This window comes from Petaurus breviceps, unplaced genomic scaffold (genome assembly GCF_028583685.1).
Source record: "Petaurus breviceps papuanus isolate PSGF00001 unplaced genomic scaffold, PetGlider_PUasm1.0 175, whole genome shotgun sequence".
In the NCBI taxonomy this organism is placed as follows: Eukaryota; Metazoa; Chordata; class Mammalia; order Diprotodontia; family Petauridae; genus Petaurus; species Petaurus breviceps.
In genome coordinates, this window is record NW_027185764.1 from 18,492,894 (window position 1) to 18,519,959 (window position 27,066).

At 40.6% G+C, this 27,066-nt stretch overlaps 1 protein-coding gene across 1 annotated transcript in view; it reads left to right on the top strand.

Moving 5' to 3' along the window:
* PDGFA (platelet derived growth factor subunit A) overlaps positions 1 to 12,728 on the top strand; it is a 37,537-nt gene extending 24,809 nt beyond the window's left edge. The window contains exons 5-6 of the mRNA XM_069084874.1: positions 9,767 to 9,893; positions 11,935 to 12,728. Coding sequence (XP_068940975.1) covers positions 9,767 to 9,893; positions 11,935 to 11,945 — 138 coding nt within the window. The 3' untranslated portion in view covers positions 11,946 to 12,728. The remainder of the gene's footprint in view (positions 1 to 9,766; positions 9,894 to 11,934) is intronic.
* Positions 12,729 to 27,066: the final 14,338 nt, after the last annotated feature.

Here is a 27,066-nt window from a genome sequence, read left to right on the forward strand (position 1 = left end):
AGCATTCAGGTGTGTGAGGAGGGACGTTTAGATGAAAGCTTATCAGTTAATGACCCTGCCACCCATTTGTGCCTGGAAGTCCCATGGACCTTTGGGAGGAGGAAGGAATAGTTAGCCAGGCTCCTTTGTTGGTCACACTTAGAAGCTTCTCAAAGCACTGGGTTCCAAAGAATCCAACTGGTTCCTGATGACCGTCTCTGCCATTTGATACATATCAGGAAATTAATGAGTTCTAAGTGCATAATCAACTTGAAATATGTATTAATGAGCTTGGCAATAAAGGCCAAAAAATTGGAATTAAGGACCAAGTGATAAACGTTGTGTGTGTGTGTGTATTTAGAATTTTTAGGTCTAAAGGACACTTCACTGTGGATTCTTTTGTCCCTCTATGTTTTGGAGTGTGTCCAAGTCTCTCTTTCATTCTCCTTAATACTTTCTAGCAAAGCAGCAGTTTTTTTCTTTTTAAATACATTTTTATTGATGTTTTATTTTATATCACCAAAGTTTTCCCCAGTATCCCTTTTTCCCCATGCAAAGACTTGTATAACAAATACAATTTGCAGTTGTTTTACTATCAGTTCGAAAGTTGTAAACCAATGAAACTTTTGAGAGGGCTCTGGCATCAGAATTAACCTGAGGTTTTGCTGAGCAAGCTCATTTCAACCCCATCATTATGGGGATAGTATTGGTGGGAGTGTGTGGGTGTATGGAACCTAGGCATCGAATGGTAATTGAGTTATGTGTATTGGAGGTATGAATATTTTGAACATCATACACAGATTAGCACTTTTAAAACTAGAGGATTTTTAGAACCAGAAAGGAGCTTAGAGATAGATTAGCTAGTTCAACCACCTATTTTACAGCTGTGGAAGGTGAGGGCCTGAAGAAGGAAGGAACTTTAACCAAAGTCACATACTGAGTTCAAGGCCAAGCTGGGTTGACAGCTTCAGTTTCCTGATTGCTGGTGGGGGGTGCTCTCTCCACATCACCTCTCATTGCTGGGGTGTTCCTTGAGTCATTTATTGAGCAGTCCTAATGAAAAAGAACATTTCAGCCTAATAATCTTAAAGTCAGTTTTTTGAACAACCGGTGAGAAGTCTAAAGACAGAGACATGGATGTAAAATACACCCAATAATACAGAACCTCATGAAAAAAGAATTGAATACGTATGACTCCTCTTCACTGTCAGCTGTCTCAAGGGTGACCTTCAGAGAGTTTTTGACTTGAAGATCCAGAAATTTGATCTTGGATGTTACTAGACAAGCCAGATATAAGAATATGAACCAGGTATGCATACATAGAATGGCATTCTAGAATGTCAAAAGGACTTTTGTGATTCTGTAATCCAACCCTTTTGCTGGGCAGGAATCTGAGGTTCATAGGTGAAGTGACTTGTGCTTAGGGGTCAGTAGGATAGTTAGTTGAAATACAAAGAAAGACAAGGTTGCAGCTGCCCTGATAATGGAACCATGAAGATAAAGACAGGAAGAAAAGGAGAAGATGATCTAGAAAACTTGAATTTAGCATGGATTAGAGACTAGGGTTGAAGAAGACATTGAGGTGACTCCAGAGAATAGTTGTGTCCTGAGCTGCTTCAACTTGGAAAATCAAGTGTTTTCAGTGATACCTCATCCTGTTTTCCATTATATGTTGCTAGATGGAGGGAGAATTTTTAAACAATATGGTCTTGCTTGGTTAGACCAACATGTGGTCTTAAGGGCTCCTTGCAGAAATATATATCAAGTATTGGGGGTTTTGTTTGTTTTGTTTTTAAGTGGAAACTAAGAGAAGAATTTGATTTCTTAGATTGGCAGTGTCAATCTCAAATAGGATTAGGGTTGGGGAGAAAACACTAAACCATACATGAGGATCTGCTGGCACATATTGATATAGAAAACCACATACGGCTCTATGATCTGCTGTATTTTTATTTCTTTTGTTATTTCCCATTCACATTTTAATCTGGTCTGGCTGAGTTGTCCATCGTGTTTGGCACCTTTGTCTTGGACTGTTGCTGCCTATAACTCTTGACCTTTAACCATTGGCCTTAAGAGCATGTTGTTCTGGGTGCTGTTGTAAAAGTGTGAAGGTTATGTGATCTTTGATGTGGGGTAAGTCTGTTGACCCATCCATTTTTAAATCCTGCCCATCAGGACTTTGGGGGAGAGGGTGGTGTGTGTGTAGAAGAATCAGATACTCAGGAAGGAGATGGAAACATTGCTTGACCCTTTGTTGACATTCCAGCCAAGTGTTCTTCTGTGGCCCAGCCAATTCTAAATCTTTTCATATGGAAATTTGACAGCCTTGGAAATTGTCTTTAACCTGGACCCTGCTGCCTCTCAGTCTTGAGTGTAGCACTTTTGTTTGCAGGGCAAAAGAAGAGTAGCACAGCCTTCTTGTTGATAAAAAGGGAAGTGATGGGGTGAGCTGGGTCTCTGAAGCTTTTCTTGACAGGTTCAGTAAGTTTGAATTGGGGGGAAGGGGTTGTTGTGTTCATTTTGAATGAATCTTGTGGCTGAGAAGGAAAGGGAAAAAAACACAGGAATATTAGGTATTCACAGAGCCAATAGCAGAAAATAAATATGTACTCTTTGGAAATTTAAAAGATTCTTATCGGAAAGAAAATTACCCTTATTTTGTTTCCTAATTATTTTTTTTTGTTTACAACATTCAGTTTTCACAAGCTTTTGAGTTTTAAATTTTCTCCCCCTCCTCCTCTCCCCAAGACACCTTGTTGTCCAATATAGGCTCTACATACACATTCATATTAAACATTTTCACATTAGTCATGTTGTAGAGAAGAATTATAACCATTGGAATGAACCATGAAAAAGTCTTGCTTTTTTTGCAAAACTAAAAAGAGAGGGAGAAAATAGCATGCTTTGATCTGCATTCAGACAACTTAATTCTTTCCCTGGATGTGGGAACTTTGCGTTGCTGAGAAGAGCTAAGTCTATCAAAGTTAGTCATTGCACAATGTGGCTGTAACCGTGTAGAATGATCTACTGGTTCTGCTCCCCTCGCTCAGCATCAGTTCATATATGTCTTTCCAGGTTTTTCTGAAGTCTGCCTGCTCATTATTTCTTATGGCGCAATAGCATTCCATTACATTCATATACCACAACTTGTTTAGCAGTTTACCAATTGATGGGTATCCTCAGTTTCTAATTCTTAGCTACCACAAAAAGAGCTGCTATAAATATTTTTGTACATGTGTGTCCATTTTTACAATCTCTTTGGGATACAGCCCTAGAATTTTAGCCATTTCTTCCTCTACCTTATATTGTGCATTAATGCTTAAGTCTCAAACTACAAAACTGGAAAAATGCACATTTTTATAGACCTTTGGGAATAGTTACACATTGCTCTCCAAAGTGGTTAGATCAGGTCACAACTCCACCAGCAATGCATTAGTATTTCAATTTTCCCACATCTCCAGCATTTATAATTTTCCTGTTTTGTCATGTTAGCCAATCTGACAGGTGTGATAAGAGTTGTTTTGATTTGCATTTCTCTAATCAATAGTGAAAGTCACCCTTTCTTGGTTCAGTGGTTGTTACTATTTTTTTTTAATACTTAGCCTCTCAGTTATGTTAAAAAATCTTATTTATATTGATCTCTGTTGTTTTTATTTTTCTTATTTCTATGTTCTTCCCTCCCCCAACTAGAGAAATATCCCTTGTAACAAAGAATAAGAAAAGCTGTCCATCAGAAATAAACCAACCATTTCTGAAGGTGAATGCAATATTCTATGCACATAGTCCCTCCTGTCTTCAATGAGTTGTGACTGGGGTACATCTTCTCAACTCTTCTTCAGGGTCAAGTTTTTTGGTTGCATTTTTCCTTATTGCTTCCAAAATGTAGTTATTGTGCATATTTTTTCGTTTTTCTGCTTATCATACAACATTTTTCTACTTTTGCTTATTTACAATGTAATCATTGGTATATATTGTAGCCACTGCGTACATTATTCTGCTTATTTTATTATACAATTGTTGTCATGCATATTGTTTTTCCCTCTGCATCAGTTTATGTAGATCTTTCCATGCTTCTCTGCATTCTTGATTTTCATTGGTTTGGCAATATATTCTACTGTATTCACGCATCACAGTAAATTTTAGCCGTTTCTTCCTCTACCTTATATTGTGTATTAATGTTTAAGTCTCAAACTACAAAATTGCAATTGATTGTTGTGATATTTGTTCATTTTTGGAATTGGGCTGCTGTGACAAGGGTCTTGATGCTTGATCTTTCCTTCCCTAATCATCCTTTTAGGGATGTGGGGTAGGAGAAGCATTGGACAGAAGTGGAAAGTCCAAATAGTCCAGGAATGTTCTGTGCTAATCCTTTGTTAAATTTTCAGTGTGAGCATTTTACACTCTGGAAATTGGTGCATACTACATAGAAATCAGGGCTTGATTTATGATTTTGTTGATTGTCTAAAACTAAAGAAAGTCATGGAGGAAATGTTAACAATGTAATTTAAACTTAAAAGAGTGCTCTGCACACATTTTTGTATTGGAGCTAGCTGTTAAACATTTACTGGCACACTACTGATCTAGGCCAGCCTTTTCATTTTAAAGATGAAAAAGCAATCCCAGAAAGAAATGATTTTGCCTGAGGATACACAGATAATAAGTGGCACACACAGATAGCAAGTGGCCCAAGCAGGATTTACATATGGACTCCATTCTGACATTTTCCATTCTGATTCCAAATCTAACTTTTTTTTTCACAGTACCACACTCACATGGATGTTAAAACAGGAGTGCTAATGTAGAAGATAGATGTGTAGGTAGTAATGACTCCTGAGGGGAAAGTTTAAGGAGAGCAGACTGACTGATGAGATAAGAAGTTCTTGGTCAACTGCGCTTGATCCACCCATATTAGATTGTGAGGTCCTTGAGTAGGGACTGTTTTTTCTTTCTTTCCCTTTCTTTGTAACCCCACTGCATAGCACCATGCCTGGAACATCGTGTTCAGTCATGTCTGATGCTTTGTGATCCCATTTGGGTTTTCTTGGCAGAGATACTGGAATGGTTTTTGCCATTTCCTTCTCTGGCTCATTTTACAGATGAGGAAACTGAGGCAAGCAGGGTTAAGTGACTTGTCCAGGCCAGGGTCACACAGCTTGTGTGGTCTGAGGCCAGATTTGAAACTCACAGAGTCAGCTGCCCTACCCAGCCTGGAACATATTAGGTACTTAATGCTAGTTGACTGATTGTCCTTTTTACTTGAATTGTTGTTCATACAATCCATAGGATTACTTGATGACTACATCAGGAGTAAAAAGGAGTAGGAGGGAAAGCTAAAGATTTGGAATAAAATACCTTAAAGGGCCCTTCTGTATGTCTGTGATTCTGAGTATAGATTGTGAAGACCTTTTCTCTATTTATCTATCACTAGATACTTCCTCAACATAGCAGACATATTGACTGAATATATTCCTTTTTATATCTCTTCCCCAACAAGCCTTTCTCACTAACAAAGGGAAACATAGTTAATTAAAGCAACCAACATGCTAGCCAACTGAATGGGCATAAAATATTGCATATCCATATTCACCCACTTTTTTTTTTTTAAAGCAATTGGGGTTAAGTAACTTGCTCAAGGTTACACGGCCAGTTATTTCTGGGTGTGGTGCTAAGTATTTGAGCCCGGATTTGATCCCAGGTCATCCCGACTCTGGGGCCGGTGCTCTTACTCACTGTGCCACCGGGCCGCCCCATATTCACCCACTTCTACCCATGTAAGGCGGAAGGTGAATATCTGAAGGTGGCTCTTCAGACCTTTGAGATGGTGCCACTATACTTTGCAAAGTCTCTTTTCCCCCTTATCTGTAGAAACCTTTCAAAAGTCTTCTTTGTTGCTTTCATCCCTATGGGTCACCAGCATGAGTTACCTTCCTACAGGCTGTGTTAAGATCTTGGCAGTGGGGCAAGGTGGAAATATAGAATTGAAGAGACATTTGAAAGTTCCTTGCTTAGCCCCCTAGAAATGTTCTTATTGTCCATGACCTGTTCTTTCCTCAGTACGTGGACCCTCCAGGGATCATTTGGGTTTGGAGATATAGGTACAACCTTAGTATGAATACATAGAAGTTTGAGGTTGGATGGGGACCCTCTTGCTATGCCCCTACTCCCCCAGTTTCTTTTGGGCCCAGGCTTCAAATCCAGCTCTCTGGTTTGAAGGACCAATGCTGGTTAGAGGTTGCAAAGATCATTTGGGTAGAGCTTCCCAGCAAGGGAATACAGCACAAATATAAATATGGCACAAGAGAAAAATAACCTTATTGTCGTCTAGGGCAGCATGCCTTATGGGTGAGTGTCCATGTGAAAGTTTATTCTTAGAGAAATTTCATATAAAATGGGCTTGGTTGCCTCATAACTCCTATCTCCAAAATAGGACACAAAACAGCTACCACTCCCCAAACCTTTAGCGTGATACCATGTTGGGTTATATTACATGGCAGATACCTTTTCACATGTCTCCCTCAGAAGCCCTTTGCACCATCTCTGAGTTAACGATTAATATAACATGTGTATGTTGACTTCATGGACACCTTGAGATGTTACAGTAAAATCTTGTTCTAGCTTTGCCTACGTGCACAAAGCGAAGCAGACAGTCTTGGCCATCCAGGTGATTCTGATCCCAAATTGTCATTTTCCATTTTTTAATTTACTTGATCTTTTGATCCACAGAAGTCAGGTGAGTGTTGTTCCTAGGGTCATAGATGTAGTAAGTGGTTTCATAAACAAAGTGCTTAGGCTACAAAGAAAGGTAAAAAGACAGACCCTGCTTCAGGGAGCTCACAGTCTATATTAATGCGAGAGACCACATAGAAACAGCTATGTACAAACAAGTTATATACAGGATAAATTGGAGATAATCAACAGAGGGAAAGCACTAGATTTAAGAGGAATTGGGAAAGGCTTTCTGTACAAGACAGCATTTTAGCTGGGACTTGAAAGAAGTCAGGGAAGTCAGGAGGTAGAGATGAGTAAAGAAGGCATTCCAAACATGAGGAATGGCCACTGAAAATTCTCCGACTTGGGAAATAAGAGTAGAAGGTCTTGTTCTGTGGAACAGCAAGAAGTCTGGGTCACCGGATCTCAGAGTGTGTGGGATATGTAAGATGTAAGAATATTGGAAAGGTGGGAGTCGCCATTATGAAGAACTCTGGATGCCAAACAAGAATTTTTATATTTGATCCTGGAGATGATAGGAAGCCATTGGAATTTTTCAAGTGGGGGTGGGAGGAGGAGGCAGGTGTGACATGGTTAAACCTGTAATTAAGGAAAATGAAGTTGATTGATGTGGCAGACAGACAACCAGCAGTCCAAGCAAGAACCTGTATTAAGATGGTGGTGGCAGTGTCAGATTTAAAAAGAGGATGTATTTGGCATATTTTCTTTTTTCCTTTTTTTTTTTGGAGGGGGGAAGGCAAGGCAGTTGGGGTTAAGTGACTTGCCCAAGGTCACACAGCTAGTTAAGTTTCAAGTGTTTGAGGCGAAATTTGAACTCAGATCCTCCTGACTTCAGCACCTGTGCTCTATTCACTATGCCACCTAGCTGCCCCTTATTTGGGATATTTTGAAGGTAAAATCTGACAGGCCTTGGTGATAGATTGTATATGGAGGGGTGAGAGAGCCTGAGGAGTCCAGGATGACCCCTAGGTTGTAAACCTGTGCACACTGGGAGGGTGGTGGTGCCTTTGATAGTAATAGGGAAGCTAAGAAGAGGGGAGTGTGTGTGGGGAAAGATAATGAGTTTAATATTGAGTTTAATATGTCTAGTAGATTTTCTTTGTCTCTGTCTCTCACATTCTAGAAAGGTAGGTATACAAGTTTGGAATAAACATACCCATGAGGAACAGGAGATGGGCCTACCTGGATGAGAGGGATTTTATTATGCTGCGACAGGGGTCTCCAGTTGGCCTCTTCCTATGGTTACCAACTGTATTTTTATCTAGTACAGGGATTCTTAATTTTTTTAATGTCATGGATCCCTTTGGACTCCTGATTAAAATAATGTTTTTAAATGCATTAAATAAAATATGTAGGATTACAAAGGAATCCCCAAAACACACACACACACACACACTCTTTTCTTTATTCAAGTTCACCGACTTCCTAGAACCTATCCATGGATACCAGGTTAAGAACCTGTGTACTAGAGGGAAATGTCATTAGGTTAGCATAAGAAGGGGGCCCATTAGAGGGCCTTGAATAGCATACTGAGGGGATTTCAGTGCCCTCAATTTTTCATGTGAAAGATAATGATCTCACAGATGGCTTGGTATTACTCTTGATGAGGACATGCTTTGCCGGATAGCAAGGGCTCTCCAGAAGTTCATTTAGCGCCATCTTGGTGCCTGGTTTTTCCAGCCTGTGAATGTGACTTTTGCAGGACCCTATTCAATATTGCAGCAAGACAAGTGGACTCTGTTTAAAAGCCCAGGAGATGAAGGTGGCTGAATTGTTTGGCATTTGGCCCATGAGCTATGATGTGCCAATATGATTTTTATCCCACAATTCCCTAAAGTCTTCCACTGGATTTTTTTGTACCTCGACTTCTTTGGGGCAAAGAAAATAATTTTATTTTAGCATTATCCCTGAAGGGTAATTGGAATCTTAAATGTTTTATTTTCATTTTTAGCTGCCACTTGGGGCCAATTAAGCTGATTGATTCATTCAAAATCTTCCATGGATTTTTCTTATCTAAAGATAAAAAATCTCAATCTGGGGTTGGCATTAACTCAAAATGCCATGAATGTAGGCTTGCCCCAGATCTTAGAACCCAGGAAGGCCCTGTCTGTTTCAGCCCTCTTGGGAACCAATTTCATCAGGCTGGGCTTATGTGCCAGGGTCTTTGGCCTAAATTTCTGAAAACAAGCTGGAGGGGAATGTTGGGAAAACTGAAATCCTGATTTTTTTTTTTCCCTGTGTAGGTTATTAATGTATTTGGTCAGGTCAACAAACCTTAGTTTGTTATTTTCATTGGCTGGCTGATTTAAATGAAAATAATGTGGCCTGATGTGCAAGTTACAAAGATATTAATGTATTTGCAGAACTACCTTCAAAAAGATGCCTTCATCCATTTTGCCAGTTTTCACTGCTGGTTACAACGGAATGTTTTCTATTCTATTGCATCTTGCTTTTTCTTTTTTCTTTTGCTTTTTGGAGGGCAATTGGGGTAAAGTGACTTGCCCAAAGTCACACGGTTAGTTTTTGTGTCAAGTGTCTGAAGCTGGATTTGAACTCAGGTCCTCTGACTCCAGGGCCAGTACTCTATTCGCTGCGTCACCTAGACACCCCCAACATCTTGCTTTTTCTTAAAGCACATGCACACAAACCCAACTGGATCTTAAATATTTTTCACAATTAGAATATTTTTGGTCTTGATTTGCTTTTTTTGAAGTGGTGGGGATTTTGCTGGAAGGCAACTAGCTTCTTTGGAAGTGAATAAAACTGTTTCTTCAGGAGTGATGGGTTCTGGTTGGTGCTCCATGAGCAGCTAACTGTGAAATCTTATTGAAGTTCATTCTTTTTCATTAAGTGACTGCAGAAGATTAAAGCACCAATATGGGTCTCACTGTTATTTGCTTTTTTTTATCTTTTTTTTTGCTTTTTGGAGGGCAATTGGAGTTAAGTGACTTGCCCAAGGTCACACGGGTAGTTTTTGTGTTAAGTGTCTGTGGCCGGATCCGAACCCAGGTCCTTCTGACTCCAGGGCCTGTGCTCTATTGCTTTTTTTATCTTGCAGGTGGCAAAAGTGGAATACGTTAGGAAAAAACCAAAATTAAAAGAAGTCCTGGTGAGGTTAGAAGAGCATTTGGAGTGCACCTGTATGTCATCGAATTCTAATTCAGATTATCGAGAAGAAGAAACTGGTAAGTGACCACCTTTTTGGTGTGGGTGCCTTTTACATCTTTCTTTTAGGGGGGTTAGGGGCTGGGGGAGGGTGGTATAACAAAGTTGGTTACATATAGTTGGTGAATGCTGGAATTAAGGGTGACATACTTTTGAGTATATATGCCAATTGTACTTTAACATAAAAATTAACTCATGAGGGCAGCTAGGTAGCACAGTGAGTAAAGCGCTGGCCCCGGAGTCAGGAGAACCTGAATTCGGTTCTGGCCTGGCCTCAGACAGTTAACACCCACACACACACACAAAAACTAGCCATGTAATCTTGGGCAAGTTACTTAACCCCAATTGCCCTCCAAAAGGCAAGAAAAAAAAAGATTAACTCATGAAGAAATTGAAATTGAAGATTATTTGTGGTGGAGAGGTGAGGGTATGAGAGTAAGAGTGGTGGGCTGGGGGAGGGAGATTGTAGTCTCATCCAGGGTACAGCTAAAGATATGACTGAAACCGGATTGGAATGAGGGTTTGAGGTGGAAAGATTTTTGTTTTTGATTTTTCCTTTTCTTTTAATGAAAGTTGGCTTTTCAGGATGGTAGAGAAAGGATGAAGGGAAGGGGGGGGGCAGTAATTAGCTTCAGGCTCCCAACCTCAGTCACCTGAAGTCTAGGTTTTCATTGTGAGTCTTTGCTTCCCATGCAGAATGGTTTTATAATATACTCCTAAGGTCATTTAAAAAAAAATACAAGGAAATACCTTAATGCAAAAGATTGTCAAGTTTTCTTTCAGAAAGATAAACATCTCAAGTATTTATTACTTCAGTTTTCAAGCAAACAGCATTCCCTTAGGGCCTTTCACCCTCCTTACCCTTATGTTAACAGGAAGGCCTAGGGAAACAGGTAAAAAACGGAAAAGAAAAAAGTTAAAACCAACTTAAGGCCCACTGGAGCCATTTGGTAATCATAATCAGGTAGGACCTACAAACTGAATACGCTGTAATCCCACAAACAATGAGCAACTCAATCACACTCTTTATCACACCAACTGAATCACTCTTCCAATCCTGACACTTGCTACCAGAAAGCTGTGGAGATTAGATATGATTGGCTCTAATCATTCTACCCCCGCTGGTGTTTTCCCTTTAAGCTCCCCGGAACCATTGGCTTCTTCCATCCTTTGACTCTTTGCCTTTCTTGCCTTTGTAAAGGCCTTGATTAATACTTAAGCTTCTGTGATCTGAAGTATCATTCTTCTGGCTTTTGTTTCTCTGTTTTACTGATTTGGAGGGTCAAAGCATCTTGTAACAATGCATGAATGGATCGCAAGGTTGAAAATGGTTTCCGTTTCAAAGGATTGGGCTATTTAAAAGTTCAGTGTCTGGAAAATTTTCATTTTAGACCTGGGATGCTCTCTACATCCACTTTGGTCTACTTTGGAAGAAAAGACCCATGGATTTAATACCCTAAATCATAGAATCCTAGAATAAGAAAGGAGCTTTAAATGTTTTTTACATCCCCCTCCCCCCACCCCATGGCATTCCTTGGCAATGATTGTCTCATTGAAGACAACTAGACATGACTGTTTCTATGAGGATCTCAGACTTCCTCTTCTCTAATTCTAAAACATGGAGTTGGGGAGGGGATGAGGAGCCTACCAAATTAAGGAGCTCTTGTCTTCATAATTCCCATGTTACAGTATTCTAAAACTTAAAGGGACTTTGGAGATCATACCAGTTTCACAACCATAAGAGACAGTTGGACCAAGTAAAATGGCTGCCATGGATAAAGTTCATAAAGAGATAGAGTTGGGATGTGAATAGTCCAGATCTCCTTATTCTGACTCTAGGATCTTTTTTTTTTTTTCACTTTTTAGGAGATGATTTGGATTTTACTTGTACAGGTCTCAGAAGCCACTAAATCCTATTAACCAACCTTCTGTGCTATTTAAATTTGGGCTAATCGTTCTATTTATAATGTCTCTTGATTGGTTGGTGATGTAGATATAAAAAGATAAGAAGTAATGACTCTTGATCCCAAAGTTATTTTATCCTTTTTTTTCCCCCAACAGATGTGAGGTGAAAATAAGCTAGAAAACCTTCTCTGGGACACGGATGTACATGGTTTGTTACATTCCTGAACCTTCTCTGTATGGTGCTTCATTGACAGTATACTCTATTCGTTCTCCTCTGTGAAAAACTGTCTGAAAGAACACTTGATGAGAACAAAGAGACAATGTACATTTGTTTAATGTGACATCAGAGCAAGTATTGTAGCACTCGGTGAAACAATAAGAAGCTTCCTTGTCCAAAAAAAAAAAAAGAAAAAAACTATACAAAAACCCATACAAAAAAAATTATAAAAGGTTGACTGAATGGATGAGACCCAAAAGTCCTACAAATATGTGACAAAAATCTAAATGAACAATGGATTTCTGTCAAGAGTGGTCAAAGGTGCTTTTTGTCAAGAAATAGGCCTGTTTTCTTGATGAAGATGGATGGACACTGATGGACTACAGGCACACACACAAAAAGAAAACAACAGCAACAACCAGGAATGTATCCAACGCCACGCGAACACTATAGACACAATACATCCTCTCTCCGTAGTGTTTTAAGTCTATACAAAAACCTTTTGAGAGCCTTAAGTGGATTTTTTTTACACCATAAAGTGATTATTAAGCTTTTCTTTTTTATTCTTTGCCTAGCTTTTTTTTTTTTTTAAATCTCTTGGACTCCATTTACCAATAACACATGAAAAAGGCTGCTGTAACAGTAAGGCAGGCAGTATGATGGTATTTCTCCTAGCAGGATGCAAACTAATGAGATGTATTAAAATAAACATGGTATACCTACCTATGCATAATTTTCTAAATGTTTCTGGGTTTATATTTTTCTCCTTCCTCCCCCTCCCTTTTTAATTTAAGCCATTTCAGTAAAATGATGTGCGTAAACCAATCATAGAAACATCCATGCCAAATCCTCCCTTCCAGGCTTTTGTCAGTTGGTGACTAGTCAGTGATATCTGTGTTAGCAATTTACCATTCTTTTTACAATATATGAGATAGAAAGTTGATTTTTGACATGTTTGGCTGGGTGAAAATGTACAACTTCTTCTTGTATCTGTATTGTACAATGTTGTCACAGCAGAGACGTGGACCTGCTGCCAATATTTGAACAGAACTTTAAAATTCTTTATTTTTGGTAAGATGTTATGCTTTGCGTGTATTCAACAGAAAATGTGTTTTTTGTAAAGGTGAAGTTTGTATTTTTATCTAAAATTAACAGTTTTATATACCTGAGAAATCCTGCTATGTTTTCTTGAAACCATCCCCTTTTCCCTCCCTTCCCCCAAGACTCTAACCCTCATCACAACAAAACAAAAAACTCACCTCCAAAGGAATCCAACCCCTCCCCCACCCCCCAATATTTTATGGTCATATTTTTCTAGTAGAATAGCCCAAACAACTTCAAATTCTGTCCCAAACCCAGCTCGCCTTGCCATTGAAGGCTGGTTGACATGCATATGCTTCTTTCATTTACCAGTGGCTCATGGGGGATTCCACTGGGTCCTCTCTGGAGGGCTCAGCTGAACCCATTTGGCTTCAGGTCCCACCCACTGCTTTGAAAATTAAAGAGGATGTGGTCATATTTAAAATTCCAGAATCATTGGTCAGTTCAATTTGATGAAAGAAATTGACCCAACTGTTCATTTATTGTCACACAGACCAAACATTTGGTTAGTTGACTGAGGCTCTTGTCTATCTGATGCCAAAAGCCTTCGGGAGGGAAAGTGAAAACTTTAGTCAGAGGGGTTATTTGGCTGAATTTAACTTAAAAGGAAAAAAAAAAAAACCACCCACGTTTGAGTCAGGCATGCTAAGAGGGTATAGGCAAAAGCCTGATTTTATTTTCCACTTTTCTTCGGCTTATGGCCTTAGGTAGACATAGACAGTTAACCATTCTGAGTACCCTGGTGGCTCGTTAAGCTGCCTTATTTCTTCCCTCAAACCTCCAAGTAGGTTAGGTCATGTGACCATTTTCCTTTTAATTTTTGTTTATCACATTTCATATGAAATGTCTCCTAAGAGATGGAACCTTTCTCTCTGTTGTATGTGTTAGTGAAGTAAAGGGGTTTTGTTTTTGTTTTTGAAAGAGGAACTTATAAAGTAGCATGTCTTTATGATTAGGCTTTCGGCCTGAATGGAATGCCTCTGAATGTGAATGAACTGAAGCTTTGAGATGTAAACACTAAGAGATTGGGGTAGGATGGGGAAGGGGTGGGGGTGGGGAGAGGCTGAGGGGAACCAACGCTTGTAGCCTTTCAAATTTTGGGGAAAAGATTGAACCTGCTCTTGCCCACTCTGGCACGATCACATTTCAAGCAACAGAAAAGCAATTGTGGGAACAGGCTGTTAATGGCAGCATGAAGTCAGAATTCAGCCTTACCCAGATGCCAGTCAGATTGCCCAGAGGGGTACGCTCTCTTCCCAGAGAGTGGAAACCTGAGTTCTGTTGGCCACCTGTGCTTACTCTCAGCTGGGTACCATTCACAGTGCTATGCCCATGAATGTATATGTCTAAAGTTTTTTTTAATGTGTAAAAGTGTAATTTATATATTTATGTTTCAGTGAGATGCCAATAATATTGCTCATCTCTCTCTCTTTTTTTTGCAAGCTATCTAATGAAAGAATTCATTTACCCATTAAAATCATGTAGCTGAAAAAGCATGGTGTGCTCTCCTCATAGGTTTTTTGGGGAAAATGTCAGAAAAACGAAGAAAGGTGCTGGAGTAAACCAGGGGCCCACTTTGTGTTGTGGGGACACCCTGTGGTCCCTTTGCTGTGGCAGGGAGTTGTCTAGCTCCATGGTATATTTAGTTCCCAGAGAAAATGTAACCCAAGTCAGGCATTTGACTGGTGCCGCCATAAAGAGTCATGGTTTCAAAGGGAGGAGAGCTACAGACTGAATGAAGGGTCCTGGGGTAGCCCTTTCAATGACAGAGTTGGAGTCGGTGGTTAATTTCATTACTGGCTCTTACAAGGAATTAGGGGATATGGTCTTTGTGTCTGAGCCCTGTGGTCCTGTGGTTGACATAAGCAAACATTGACCAGTCTTTGATTTGGCTACAGAGATGATGACTTTTAAAAAATTCAGTGTCATTGATGCTGTTGCTGCTTCCTTTTGTTAAGGTTTTGTCTACATTCCCAACATTCCTTTCTAACAGATCATCCCATCTGAGATGACTTGCCTCAGTATCTTAAACCAAGTACTGCTGAGTCCAAAGACTTGGATAAATAATGGGAGAGGAGGCAAATAGAAAATACCCTTAGGTCTAGGAGGAACTCCCTCTGCCAAGGTTAAAAGGGTAAGGGTAGCCACTTTTTGAGAGGAAGAAAGAGGAGGCTGGGGGGAATAGTCAGGGCTAGCTAAAACTGAGATCTTGGGGATATACAACTTTCTAGAGTTAGCCTTTCTGGTCCTATGTCATCAGGGCTGGAAGGAATCTTAAGTACTGGTGTCAAATTCAAATAGAAAGGGTGGAAGGTGTTAAGCCATCTATAAGAATTCCCTTAGTCCACATGTTGACTTTGAAAACCACACATTAACATTATCTATGTCCCATTCTTGTATTTTATCTATTTTGTTAAATATTTCTTAGCAGACCACCATGCCCACGGTTAAGGTTTACAAAGCGCTTAAGTAATGCCATTTGATCCTCACAACAACCCTGTGAGGTAAGTGCTATTATCCTCATTTTACAGGTGAAGAAATAGAGGTCGCACCTTTCCTAGGATTGACTAGCCAGTGTCTGAGGCAGGATTGAACTCAGGTCTTCATTCACAAAGCTTATTCGCAAAGGTAGTAAGTGTTAAGAGTCAGAATTTGAACCTGGCTCTCTACCATGCTGTTGGCTTGTATAGCCTTAGGCAAGTTGGTTCCTTTGTGCTGCCCTCAGTTTCCTTCATCTGTAAAAACTGGGATTGAGTTAAATGATCCCACTGTTACAGCACTCTGAGTCTACATCGTTAAAACCTCCCAAACATCTGCTGAAAATGGATTAAAATTTCAAGATTTATGTGTGTGTGTGTTTGTAAATCACTCCCTCAAACTCCACCCTTCTCATATCACAGCATCATTTCTATAGCCTACATTCATAGCTTCATAGTAAGGACCCTAGAGGTCATCTATGCCAACTTCCAGATTTTACAAATTAAACAGAACTCCAGAGAAAGAAAGTGATTTGCTCAAAGTTAAGTAGGTATTTAAATAACAGAAATGGGATTTGAACCTGGATCCTGTGACTCCAGTGCCATTTCTCCTACCTCCCATTTTTCCCTTTATTGTCATACTGGACTTCATACCCAAATAGTAACCTGTTTTGGGAGTTGTATGTATGAGGTACTCTTAAACGATGGGGATAAAATGAGTTCCTCCTTTCAACGAGTTTATAAGCTAGCCATCTTTCCACCACTCCCTTCCACTTCCCATCATGCTCTATACCAGTAGTTTGAAAGTCATCTGGGCATCCCTAGGGGTCCCTAAGATCTTGTTAGGGGGCCTATGAGATAAAAATGTTTTCATGTTTCAATTTCTAATGGCAAATATATAGAGAAATATATGAAACATTAAATATATAATTATATTGCATATCTATAAACACCCCTCCCAGAGTTCTTGGGGAGCAGGGTCTTCATTAATTTTGAAGAGTGTAAAAGGGTCTTGAGATAAAGTTGGAGAACCACCAGTCTATATAGTGTTTACTTGTCCAAGAAAAGGAACAATCAGGGTTAGATAAGGTATTTAGAAGTGGAAGTGAGACTTAAGCTGGTCCCTAACAGATTAAGACTATTTGTCTAGCCTAGGGCTTCTTAATCTCTTTTTAGATCATTCCATGGACCCATTTGACAGTATGATATAGCCTATGGACCCCTCAGAATAATGTTTTTAAATGCACAAAGTAACAAAAGGTTACAAAGGAAACTGTTGACATTCACTTAACAAAATATATGACACAAATTCATAGACCTCAGGTTAAGAACCCTTGGTCTAAATGGTGAAGAGGGGAGAGGGCATTCCAGATGAGAGGAAGTCATCATTAAGAGAACTTGGGAAATGGTGGGAGACAAGGTTGGTAGTGGAGGGATAGGGGCAAGATTGTAGAATGTCTTGAAGGGTCTCTGATAGTTTGGAATTTGAGGTGTTGTGGAAGTCTTGAATGTTTTGCTTTTGTTTTTGAGAGTGGCATTTTAGGCAAATTAACTTGGTAGTAATGAAGAGAAAGGATTGATACATGGGGGCCAGAGGGCTAGATGAAATCCAAAAAAACGTCAATGCCACACATCAGACACAAGTGATTAGGGTCTTACTTACTTTGGCAACAACTAGAATTGAAATGATAGGGGCAGCTAGGTGGTGCAGTGGTTAGAACACTGAACCAGGTTAGAAGAACTTGAGTTCAAATCCAACTTCAGAAACTTACTAGCTGTGTGATCCTGGGTAAGTCACTTAACCCTGATTGCCTCCCCCAAAATAAAAAAAATTGAAAGGATAGCACAGGCAGGAGACATGTGGTTTGGACCTGTGATTTTATTGCTGTGGAGACTTCAATGTGGGAACCTCCCTTCATCTATGCAGATTACCAATAATAAGTTGTAGTTTTAGAGTAACCTGGGGGTGTCTAGAAACTTAAGTGAATTTATAGAATTATAAATCCAAACCTGGAAAACACCAAAAGGCCACCTAAGCTACCTCCAAACACCCTCATTTTTCAATTGAGGAAACTGAGGTACGGAGAGATCGACTTGCTCAAGGCAGATATTAAGTGGCAGAGGAAGGTTTTGAACTTGAGTCCTCTGAATCCAGAATCATTGCTCTTTCCATTCTGCATACAGCTGATTTCACAGCCAGTGTATGTCAGGCAGGACTTGAACTCAGGTCTTCTTAATTTCAAACCCAGACTTCTACTACGTTACACTTGTCTTACTACCTTACACTTCATACTTTCCTCTTGCAAGTGACAAGGAACAAATGACAAAATTTGGTTGCCTAAGGTGCATGATAACCAAGATTCTTGTTCAGTCATTCCACTTGTGTCTGACTCTGTGACCCTATTTGGGGGTTTCTTGGCAAAGATACCGGGCAGTTTGCCATTCCTTCTCCAGCTCATTTTAAAGATGACGAAATTGAGGCAATGGGGTTAAGTGACCTGCCTAAGGTCACACAGTTAGTTAATGTTTGAAGTAAAATTTCACTGAACTCAGGTTCTTCTGACTCCAGGACCAGTGACCTATCCATTATAAATGAGAAGGATCAGTCAAAAATGACTCAGATTTTGCATCTGGGTGACTGGGGGAATGATGGGCCACGAACAGGAATTGAGAATTTAGGACCGGACTCCAGACAGAAAGGGGAATCTCATTTTAGATATGCTTCATTTTAAGTGAAGACAGGATATCCATGTGGAATGTCTGATAGGAAGTGGGAAATAGAGGTACTGAAACTTGGAGAGAGATGGGGGCTGGAAACATGAGTTTAACTCTTACATCTGCGTTTGTGATTCCCGGATATGAAGGCAGATGAGATTGAATGTGCTCAATGAACTGACAGACAAGTCAAAAGTCAAATTTTAGTATTCTGGGGTCAAAGTTCATGGGATTGTAAACACACACACACACATATATGTATGTGTATGTATTTTCACAGAGAGAGAATATGAACCAGGCAGTGTGACAGTGGATAGAGAGCTGGATTCAGAGCTAGGAAGTCCTAGATTTAAGTCTTGTCTCTGACACATACTGGCATGATCCTACTTCTCAGTGCTCTACAAAGTTCTCTTAAGACAATGAGTTGAAGTTACCAATGAAATCGCAAGGCTTCTGCACATATATGTACACATACACACATACATGCCTATGTGTGTATATATGTCTAAATGCATATGTGTATGTATATATGTTTCTCTCTAAACTCTCTCCTCTCCCTTTCTCTCTTTCCCTTTCTCCCCTTCTCTCTCTCTCCTACCCTTTCTCCCTTTCTCTCTGTCTCTCTATCTCTGTCTCTGTCTCCCTCCCTCTCCTCTGTCTCTCTCTCTCTTTCCATGTAGAAGCTCCTGCCATGTACCAGTCACTGTGTTAGGTTCTGAGGATTCAAGGAGAAAGCCAAAGTAGTTCCTGTCCTCGAGGAGCTTACATATTACTGTAGGAGACAACATATACCTATAGAGATACACAGAGATCACATATAAAACAGATATAAATGAATGGGGGGAGGGATGTTACTAGCAGCTAGGGGTACCAGGAAAAACTTCATGCAGAGGGGACTCTTGAGCTGAGTGCCGAAGCCCTTGAGGCAGCCATGCTTTCCAGCCATGGGGCATAGTCTCTGCAAAGATATGGAAGCAGGCAACGGAGTATCATGTGGGAAGAACAGTCAAGAGGCTAGTTTGGCTGGACCAAATAGTCTTGAGCTAAATTGATCATGGCAGTATGTGGCATGAATCTTTAGAGTTTTAATGAGATGAAATGCTTTATATAGGTCTGCAATATTCTTGTACTCTTTGACTGTGTGGATCACAACAAAATGTGACAAATCCTTAAAGAAATGGGAGTACTAGACAAACTTACTTGTCTCCTCAGGAACCTGTATACAGGCCAAAAAGCAACAGTTACAACCAAACGTGGGACGACTGATTGGTTTAAGATCGGAAAAGGAGTATGACAAGACTATACACTGTCACTTTATTGAACTTGTATGCGAAATCCACTAGGTGAAATGCCAGGCTGGATGAATCAAAAGCCAGAATTAAGGTTGCTGGGAGAAATATCAACAGTCTCAGGTGTGCAGATGATACCACTCTGATGTCAGAAAGTGAAGAGAAATGAAGAAACTGCTTGATGAGACTGAAAGAGGAGAGTGTAAAAGTTGGCTTTAAGCTTAACATAAAAAAACAACAACTAAGATCTTGGCAACTGGTCCCATCACTTCCTGGCAAATAGAGGAAGAGGAAATGGAAGCAATGTCAGATTTTATATTCTTGGGCTCAAAGGTCACTGCAGACAGTGACTGCAGCCGTGAAATTAAAAGATGCTTTTTCCTTGGAAGAAAATACATGGTAAATCTGGACAGCATACTAAAAAGCAGAGACATCACCTTGCTGACAAAGGTCTCTATAGTTAACACTGTGTTTTTTTCTAGAAGCAATGTATGGCTGTGAGTGTTGGACTATTAGGAAAGTTAAGCACTGAAAAGTGATGCTTTCAAATTGTGACACTAGTGAAGACTTTTGAGAGTCCCTTGGACAGCAGGGAGATGAAATCAGTCAATAATTTAAGAAATTAATTCAGGCTATTCACTGGAAGGTCAAATTCTGAAGCTGAGGTTTAAATCCTTTGGCCACATAAAGAGAAGACAGGACACATTGGAAAAGATCCTGATGTTGGGAAAGATTGAAAGCAAAAAGAAAAGAGGATGGCAGAGGAGGAGATGGATAGATAGTGTCATGGAACCAATGAAAATGAACTTGGACAGACTTTGAGAGATAGTAAAGGACGGAAGGGCCTGGCGTGCTATGGTTCACAGGGTCACCAAGAATTGGACATGACTGAACAACCACAACATATTAAGTCCAGTAACAAGAAGCAGCTAGGTGACACGGTGGATAGAATGCTAGACCTGCAGACAGAAGTATAGTGATTTGATCAGGATGACACAGCTAGTGAATGTCTGAGGCTGGATTTGAACTCAGGTCTTCCTGACTCATCTGCTGTACTACCTAAGATTGGCTTATACTCTACTGAGGGGACACAATGTCTACACAAATAAGTGTAAGCTAAGGACAACTGAAAAGGGAGAGGGAGCACCAGTAATCGAGGAAATTAGGGAAGGTTTCCAAGAATAGGTGCCACTTGGCATGAACCTTGAAGAAAACTAGAGATTTTGAGAGACAGATGAGGAGAAGGGACGTTGCAGGCATGGTTGTACATGAGGGCTTGTACAAATGCACAGAGATGGGAGAGAGTGTCAGATTAAGGGTGTCTGGATTACTGCATAGTAATCCAGTTTCACTGGAATATCATGTTGGTGAATAGGAGCAGTTATGTCATAAGTTTGGAAAGGCAGATATGAGGTAGATTACTCAGTTGTTCAATAATTTTTCAGGCATATCTGACTCTTTGTGACCCCATTAGGGGTTTTCTTCACAAAGATACTGGACTAGTTTGCCATTTTATTCTCCAGCTCATTTTACTCATAAGGAAACTGAGGCAAGCAGGGTTAAGTGACTTGCCCAGGTTAAGGGACTTACCCAGCTAGTAAGTATCTGAGGCCAGGTTTGCTCTCAGAAGTTGATTATTCCTGACTCTAGGTCCAGCATTCTATACATTGCATCACCTTAGCTGTGAGGCTAAGAAATTTCTATCTCATCCTAGGGGTAATGGGGAGCCACAGAAATTTTTGAGCAAGGGAAGGATATGGTTAGGCCTATATTAGAGGAAGATTATTAATACATGGAGGATGGGTTGAATTAGGGAGAGGCAAGATAGGGAGAACTATTAGATAGGGAGGCGATTATAGTTGTTTAGGTAAGAGGAAATGAAAACCTGAACTAGGGTATTAACTGTGTGAGTGCAGAAACAAGAATAGATACGTAGATGTCAGAGAAGTGGAGGTAGAGTTGGCAAGACTTGGTAATTGAATCGATTTGGGTGATGAGGAAGAGGGAACAGTTAAGGATGATTCCATGGCCATAACTGGGAGAGTGGTGATGTCCCCAATAGAACTAAGGATGTTTGGTGGGAGCGGTAGGTTTGGGGGGAAGTTATTGAGTATCATTTGAACCATATTCCGATGGGAGCTCCAGAAGGAGACATCAAGCTAGAAGGTGTCAGGGTCTAACTAGAATTCAGGAAAGAGGTTAGGGCTGGATATATAGATATGGGAGTCTCCTGGGAAGAGAAGCTACTTAAGCCTATGAAAGCTGATAACATCTTCAAAAGACAGAGTGTAAGTAGAGAGAAAAAAAGGAGAAGATCCAGGGCAGAATCTTGGAGTGTCACCATGTTGAGGGAGGAAGATATGGATAGCAAAATGGAAATGAAATGGAAGTAAGATGGATCAAGAGAAAGCCATGTTGGAAAAGTCAAGCAGGACCAGGAAGAAGAGAATGGTCATCTTCATGAGAGCTCCAAAAGGACCACGACTCAGAAAAAGGACATCAGATTGAGGATGGGAAAGATCTCCAGGCTACACGTTTAAATAGCTGTGGCTGGGATTTTGTCAGTAAGAGAGAGGAAAGATACAGGGGGATGGCTTGAGAAAATGGTGGATACAAATGAAGGTTTTTCAGGCATGGAATATGCCTAAGCATTTCTGTAGGCAAGGGGGAAAAAATTAGTGAATAAGTAATCAGTCAGTAAGCATTTATTAAGTGTCTACTGTGTGCCAGGCACTGTGCTAAGCTCTGGGGATTCAAAGACAGGCAACAGACAGCCCCAGATCTCAAGGAGCTTGCAGTCTGATGGGAAAGATACCATTTATGTGCAAACAAGATATAGGCAGGATAAATGGGAAATTAGCAGAAAGGGAAGGTGCTAGAATTAAGAGTCAGGTAAGTCTTCTTTAGAAGGTGAGATTTTAGTTGGGATTTGAAGGAAACCAGGGAAGCCAAAAGACAGAGATGAGGAGCTAGGACAGCCAGAGAAAATTCCCTAGAGTAGGGAGGAAGTGATGAAAGTATGGGAATAGATTGTAGGTGAGAGAGAGGGAAAATCTCTTAGCAGGGGATTAGATTGATCACATAGGTTTGGGGTGTGGCTTTGAAAAAAAGAAGGGTCACTGATTTTCTCAGAGAAAGGAAAGCTTTATTAAGGGTCTACTATGTGCCAGGCACTTAACAAATATCTCAATAACTATGGGAGATACATACGATTATTATCTCCACTTTATAGTTGAGGAAATTGAGGAAGATAGAGGTTGAATGACTTGTCCAGGGTCACACAACTCATAAATCAACCTGAGTCTTCCTGACTACAGGCCCAACACTCTATCCTCTGTGCCACTTAGCTGCATAAGGAGAAAAGTGTAGAGAAGGACAAGATGGGTGAAGATATAGAGAGATCTTTTGATATGGAGTGGGGAAGAGTGAGCTCTTGGCAGATGGCCTTTATTTCCTTAGTAAAGTAGGAGGCCAGGATATCTGCTCAGAGAGGAGTGGAGGAGGCTGGGGGCATAAAGAGAGGAGAGATGCTTTAGAGTAGCCCTCGGGAGAAAGAGAGCAGAGCTAGCAGCCAATACAATTTTTGATTGTAGCAGTGAGGGCCCAGTTGAAATGATCTAATAAGAATTTGCAATGTGGAGGGACGATGGCATACTGCAACTCAGTTGTTTGTCCTTCATTCTCAAAGAGAACCATGACATCAGGAAGGTGATGCCATGACTTGCAAGTGAATTGGATTTAAGTGAGGGAGGGCTGTGCGAAGTCACCAGCAACTCAGTAGTATGAGAAGAAAAAGTGGATGGTGGGGATGAACCAGGTTTGGGTACTGGTAAGGCATAAAGGGAGTTGGGAGAAGAGGGAAAAGGGAACAAAGTGTGGAGGTCAGTGTGTAGTAACGTTGATTGAATCCAAGAGCAATTCCCTGTGATAAAAGGATTTGTTCTGTAAAACTTGGACTCAGTCAAAAGGCTGCACCCAAGGACCTAGAAGGTCACATGTGACCTTGAGGCCACAAGGTTCCCTAAATACACTGTGGTTGAACTGCTTAACTAGAGGGTCAAAATGGTGAAGAGAAGAAAGGGAATCTAGAGCTTGAGTGATGGATTGGGAAAACAGGGAGTGATTAAGGAATTGGAGGCTGAATTAAAGATGATGGATAGGAAGGAGAACTGGAAGGACAGGAGGTGATGATCAGAGAAGGTAATTTCAGAGTTCAGAATCATGAAGGTGGCATGATTATGAGCGATGGTGAGATGTAAGGTGTGACCATCCCTACTGAAGCTCTACGTGAAAGGTGTTAGGATGCTGACACTGCTTTCAGGATATGCTTGGAGGGCATACCCTTGTGTTTACTGAAGTCCCCAGCATGAGGGCAATGGTTGGGCTGGACCAAAAGCCTGTAAGCCAGGAGAGAGAGTGACCTAGGGGCTTGTAGATGATAGTAACAGGAATCTTGTCTGAATAATAGGAAGGTATGGAGTGACACAGCGTGTATGGAGTGATCCTCTATGCAACTGCCAACACTCCACGCTGAAAAAAAGGTGGCAGTGGGGAGCAAGGAAGAGGCCATCTTCTCCTACTGGCTCAGTACGAGGACAGGGAATAACATTAGAGAAGGAACAGAGAGTGCTGGGGAGGGTGACCAGCGTCTTCTGGAGAGAGTCAGATTTCTATGAGTGCAAGAAGATGAAAGGATGAGGTGAATGATGAAGGGAAAGTTGTTAATCTCTTGGGGGTTCCAATTTGAGGGCACTGTGGAAAAAGGAGAGCAAAGGAAGTAAGGGACTGGGGAGTGCTAGGATTGACCTAGATGGGGCTAAGCATATAAGAAAGGGTTAATTGCCTTGGGAAGTGATAATACTGAATCACTGGGTTTGGGGATGTGGCAGATGGAGCATTCTAGTCATAGGTCCTAGTTGGTTGAGGTCTCTCTCTTCCAAGGTCCTGTGACAGACCTTGTAAAGTTGATGCAATGTTTCCCCTCCCAATGTTCCCACTAAACAGTAGGGAATTAGGGATGGTGATTGATGGGGGTGTGGACTGGAAGTCTGGGTCCTCTCACATGTAACGATGTCACAGGATAAGACACATCCTGAAGTACACACACTTCAGGTCAGGTCTGCTGCTGGAGATCCTTTCTTTTATCAAACAGGCTGATTCTGAGGCCTTGGTCAGTGTGACACTAGACTTTTATCTGATTTCAGAGTTGCAGTCAATCAATCAATCAATCAATCAAGCCCTAAGTCTTACTTAAGTGCCTACTATGGGCCAAGTACTTTGTTAGGCCCTAGGAACATAAAGATAAAAATTAAACCATCCCCCATCTCAGGGAGCTCACATACAATCAAGGGTTACAACAGAGGTGCTGGGACAGAGACTGGGCCTGTAATTTCATTGGTATAAACAACTCTTTGGTGAGCAAACTCCTACCAATGCGGGTTGGAACTTTCTAACCCTTCTAACTCCTTCTAACCCTTCTAATTCCTTCCACCTTCACTGAGAAAGAAAAAAAATGAAAATCTTTGTACCAAATATGCAGAATCAAGCAAAAAAAAATTCTACCTTTGACCTTATCCAAAAATATCTCACTCTGCATCTCAAGTCTCTCTCCTCTGTGTTAGGCAGTGGGTAGAATTCGTTATCACTGGTCCTCTGTGTGGTCTTTCAAAGATGTTCAAAATCATATGTTTTCATACCCAAAGTGGTCCTTATGTCAGTGGTGATGGGTTGAAGTGAATCATCTACACTCTTGTACTCTGTCTTCCTTTTTCTTTCTTTCTTTCTTTCTTTCTCTCTTTCATCAATGCAGAACTAGTTTTTTGATACAGATTAACTGTGTAACTCCTAGAGCAGAGGGTGGCAACAGCTTCAATATACCAGGCTAAGCAGTCAGTATCAAAGGGTGAGGTTCATATATACTCATTTGTTTTTTTTTTTAACTCCTTTCTTTTTTTTGCCTTTTGGAGGGCATTTGGGGTTAAGTAACTTGCCCAAGGTCACACGGCTAGTTTTTTTGTGTTAAGTGTCTGAGGCCGGAACCGAACTCAGGTCCTCCTGACTCCGGGGCCGGCGGTTTACTCACTGCGCCACCAACTCCATCTGTTTTTAACATTCTCTGTTGCTTTTCTTTTTACCCTCCATCCTTTTTCTTTCTTCAAATCAGTAAGCATTTATTATGTGCCTACCATGTGCCAGAAACCCTGCTTCCTGGGGTTACAAAACCAAAAATGAAAAGTCCCTGCCCTCAAGGAGCTTACGTTCTTTTTTTCTTTTTAAATATTTTTGTTATTGTTACTGTTTAGTTGTTTCAGTCATGTATGACTCTTCATGACCCCATTTGGGGTTTTCTTGGCAAAGATACCAGAATGGTTTGCCATTTCTTTCTCTAGCTAGTTTTACAGATGAGGTAATTGAGGCAAATAGGATTTGTCCAGGGTCATGCTGCTAGTTAGTGTCTGAGTTCCGATCTGAACTCAGGAAGAAGTGTCTTCCTGACTCCAGACCCAGCACTCTGTCCACATCACCACCTAGCTGCCCCAAATAATTTTTAGGAGTTTCTATTTGACTAGAGAAATACAACATGCACTCAGAAAAATAAATACAAAGTGTATACGAAGTAAATGTAAAGCAATTTTTTTTTTTTATCAGAAGGGAGCATTAACAATTAGGAAAATCAAGAAAGGTCTCATGTAAATGATGTCTCCTCTTTCTGAGGCAGCTAAATGGCATAATGGAGAGAGCACTGGGCCTGGAGACAGGAAGATCTGAGCTCCAATCTGGCCTCAGATACTTACTGACTGTGAGACCCTAGGCAAATCACTTAATCTTACCTTGCCTCAGTTTCCTTGATGTAAAATGGAAATAATAATAGCACCTACTTCCCAGGATTGTGGTAAGAATTAAATAAGGGGTGGCTAGGTGGCACAGTGAATAGAACACTGGCCCTGGAGTCAGGAGGACCTGAGTTCAAATCTGGCCTCAGACACTTGACACACTTACTAGTTGTGTGACCTTGGGCAAGTCACTTAACCCCAATTGCCTTGCCTTCCCCCCTCCAAAAAACAAACAAACAAAAGTGCTTAGTACAATGCCTGGCACATAGTAGGTACATAAAAATGCTTGCTTCTTTCCTTCCTTACACAGATGCTGTACTTACCACACCTAGGTATACCTTTGGACTGTCCAATTCTACAGAGAAATTTACTGGGAAAGTTGATCCTGTGAACAGATACAATAGGATGTAGGCCATGTCCTAGATAGTCTGATTTGATCAACACTCAAAATCTCATCTGCCAAAACAGATCTTTTCCCTTCCCTAACCCCATTTCCCCCACTGGAGTCACGCTCTGAGTTAAAGCATTACCATACATTTTTTGAAGATGTAAATGAAGACATCACAGAGTTGATCTTGTAGAACTTCATGCTAATCTAGAGCTTATAGGAATCACCTCTATTACAGGCTCATCAGGTGGTTATGATTGTAGATTTA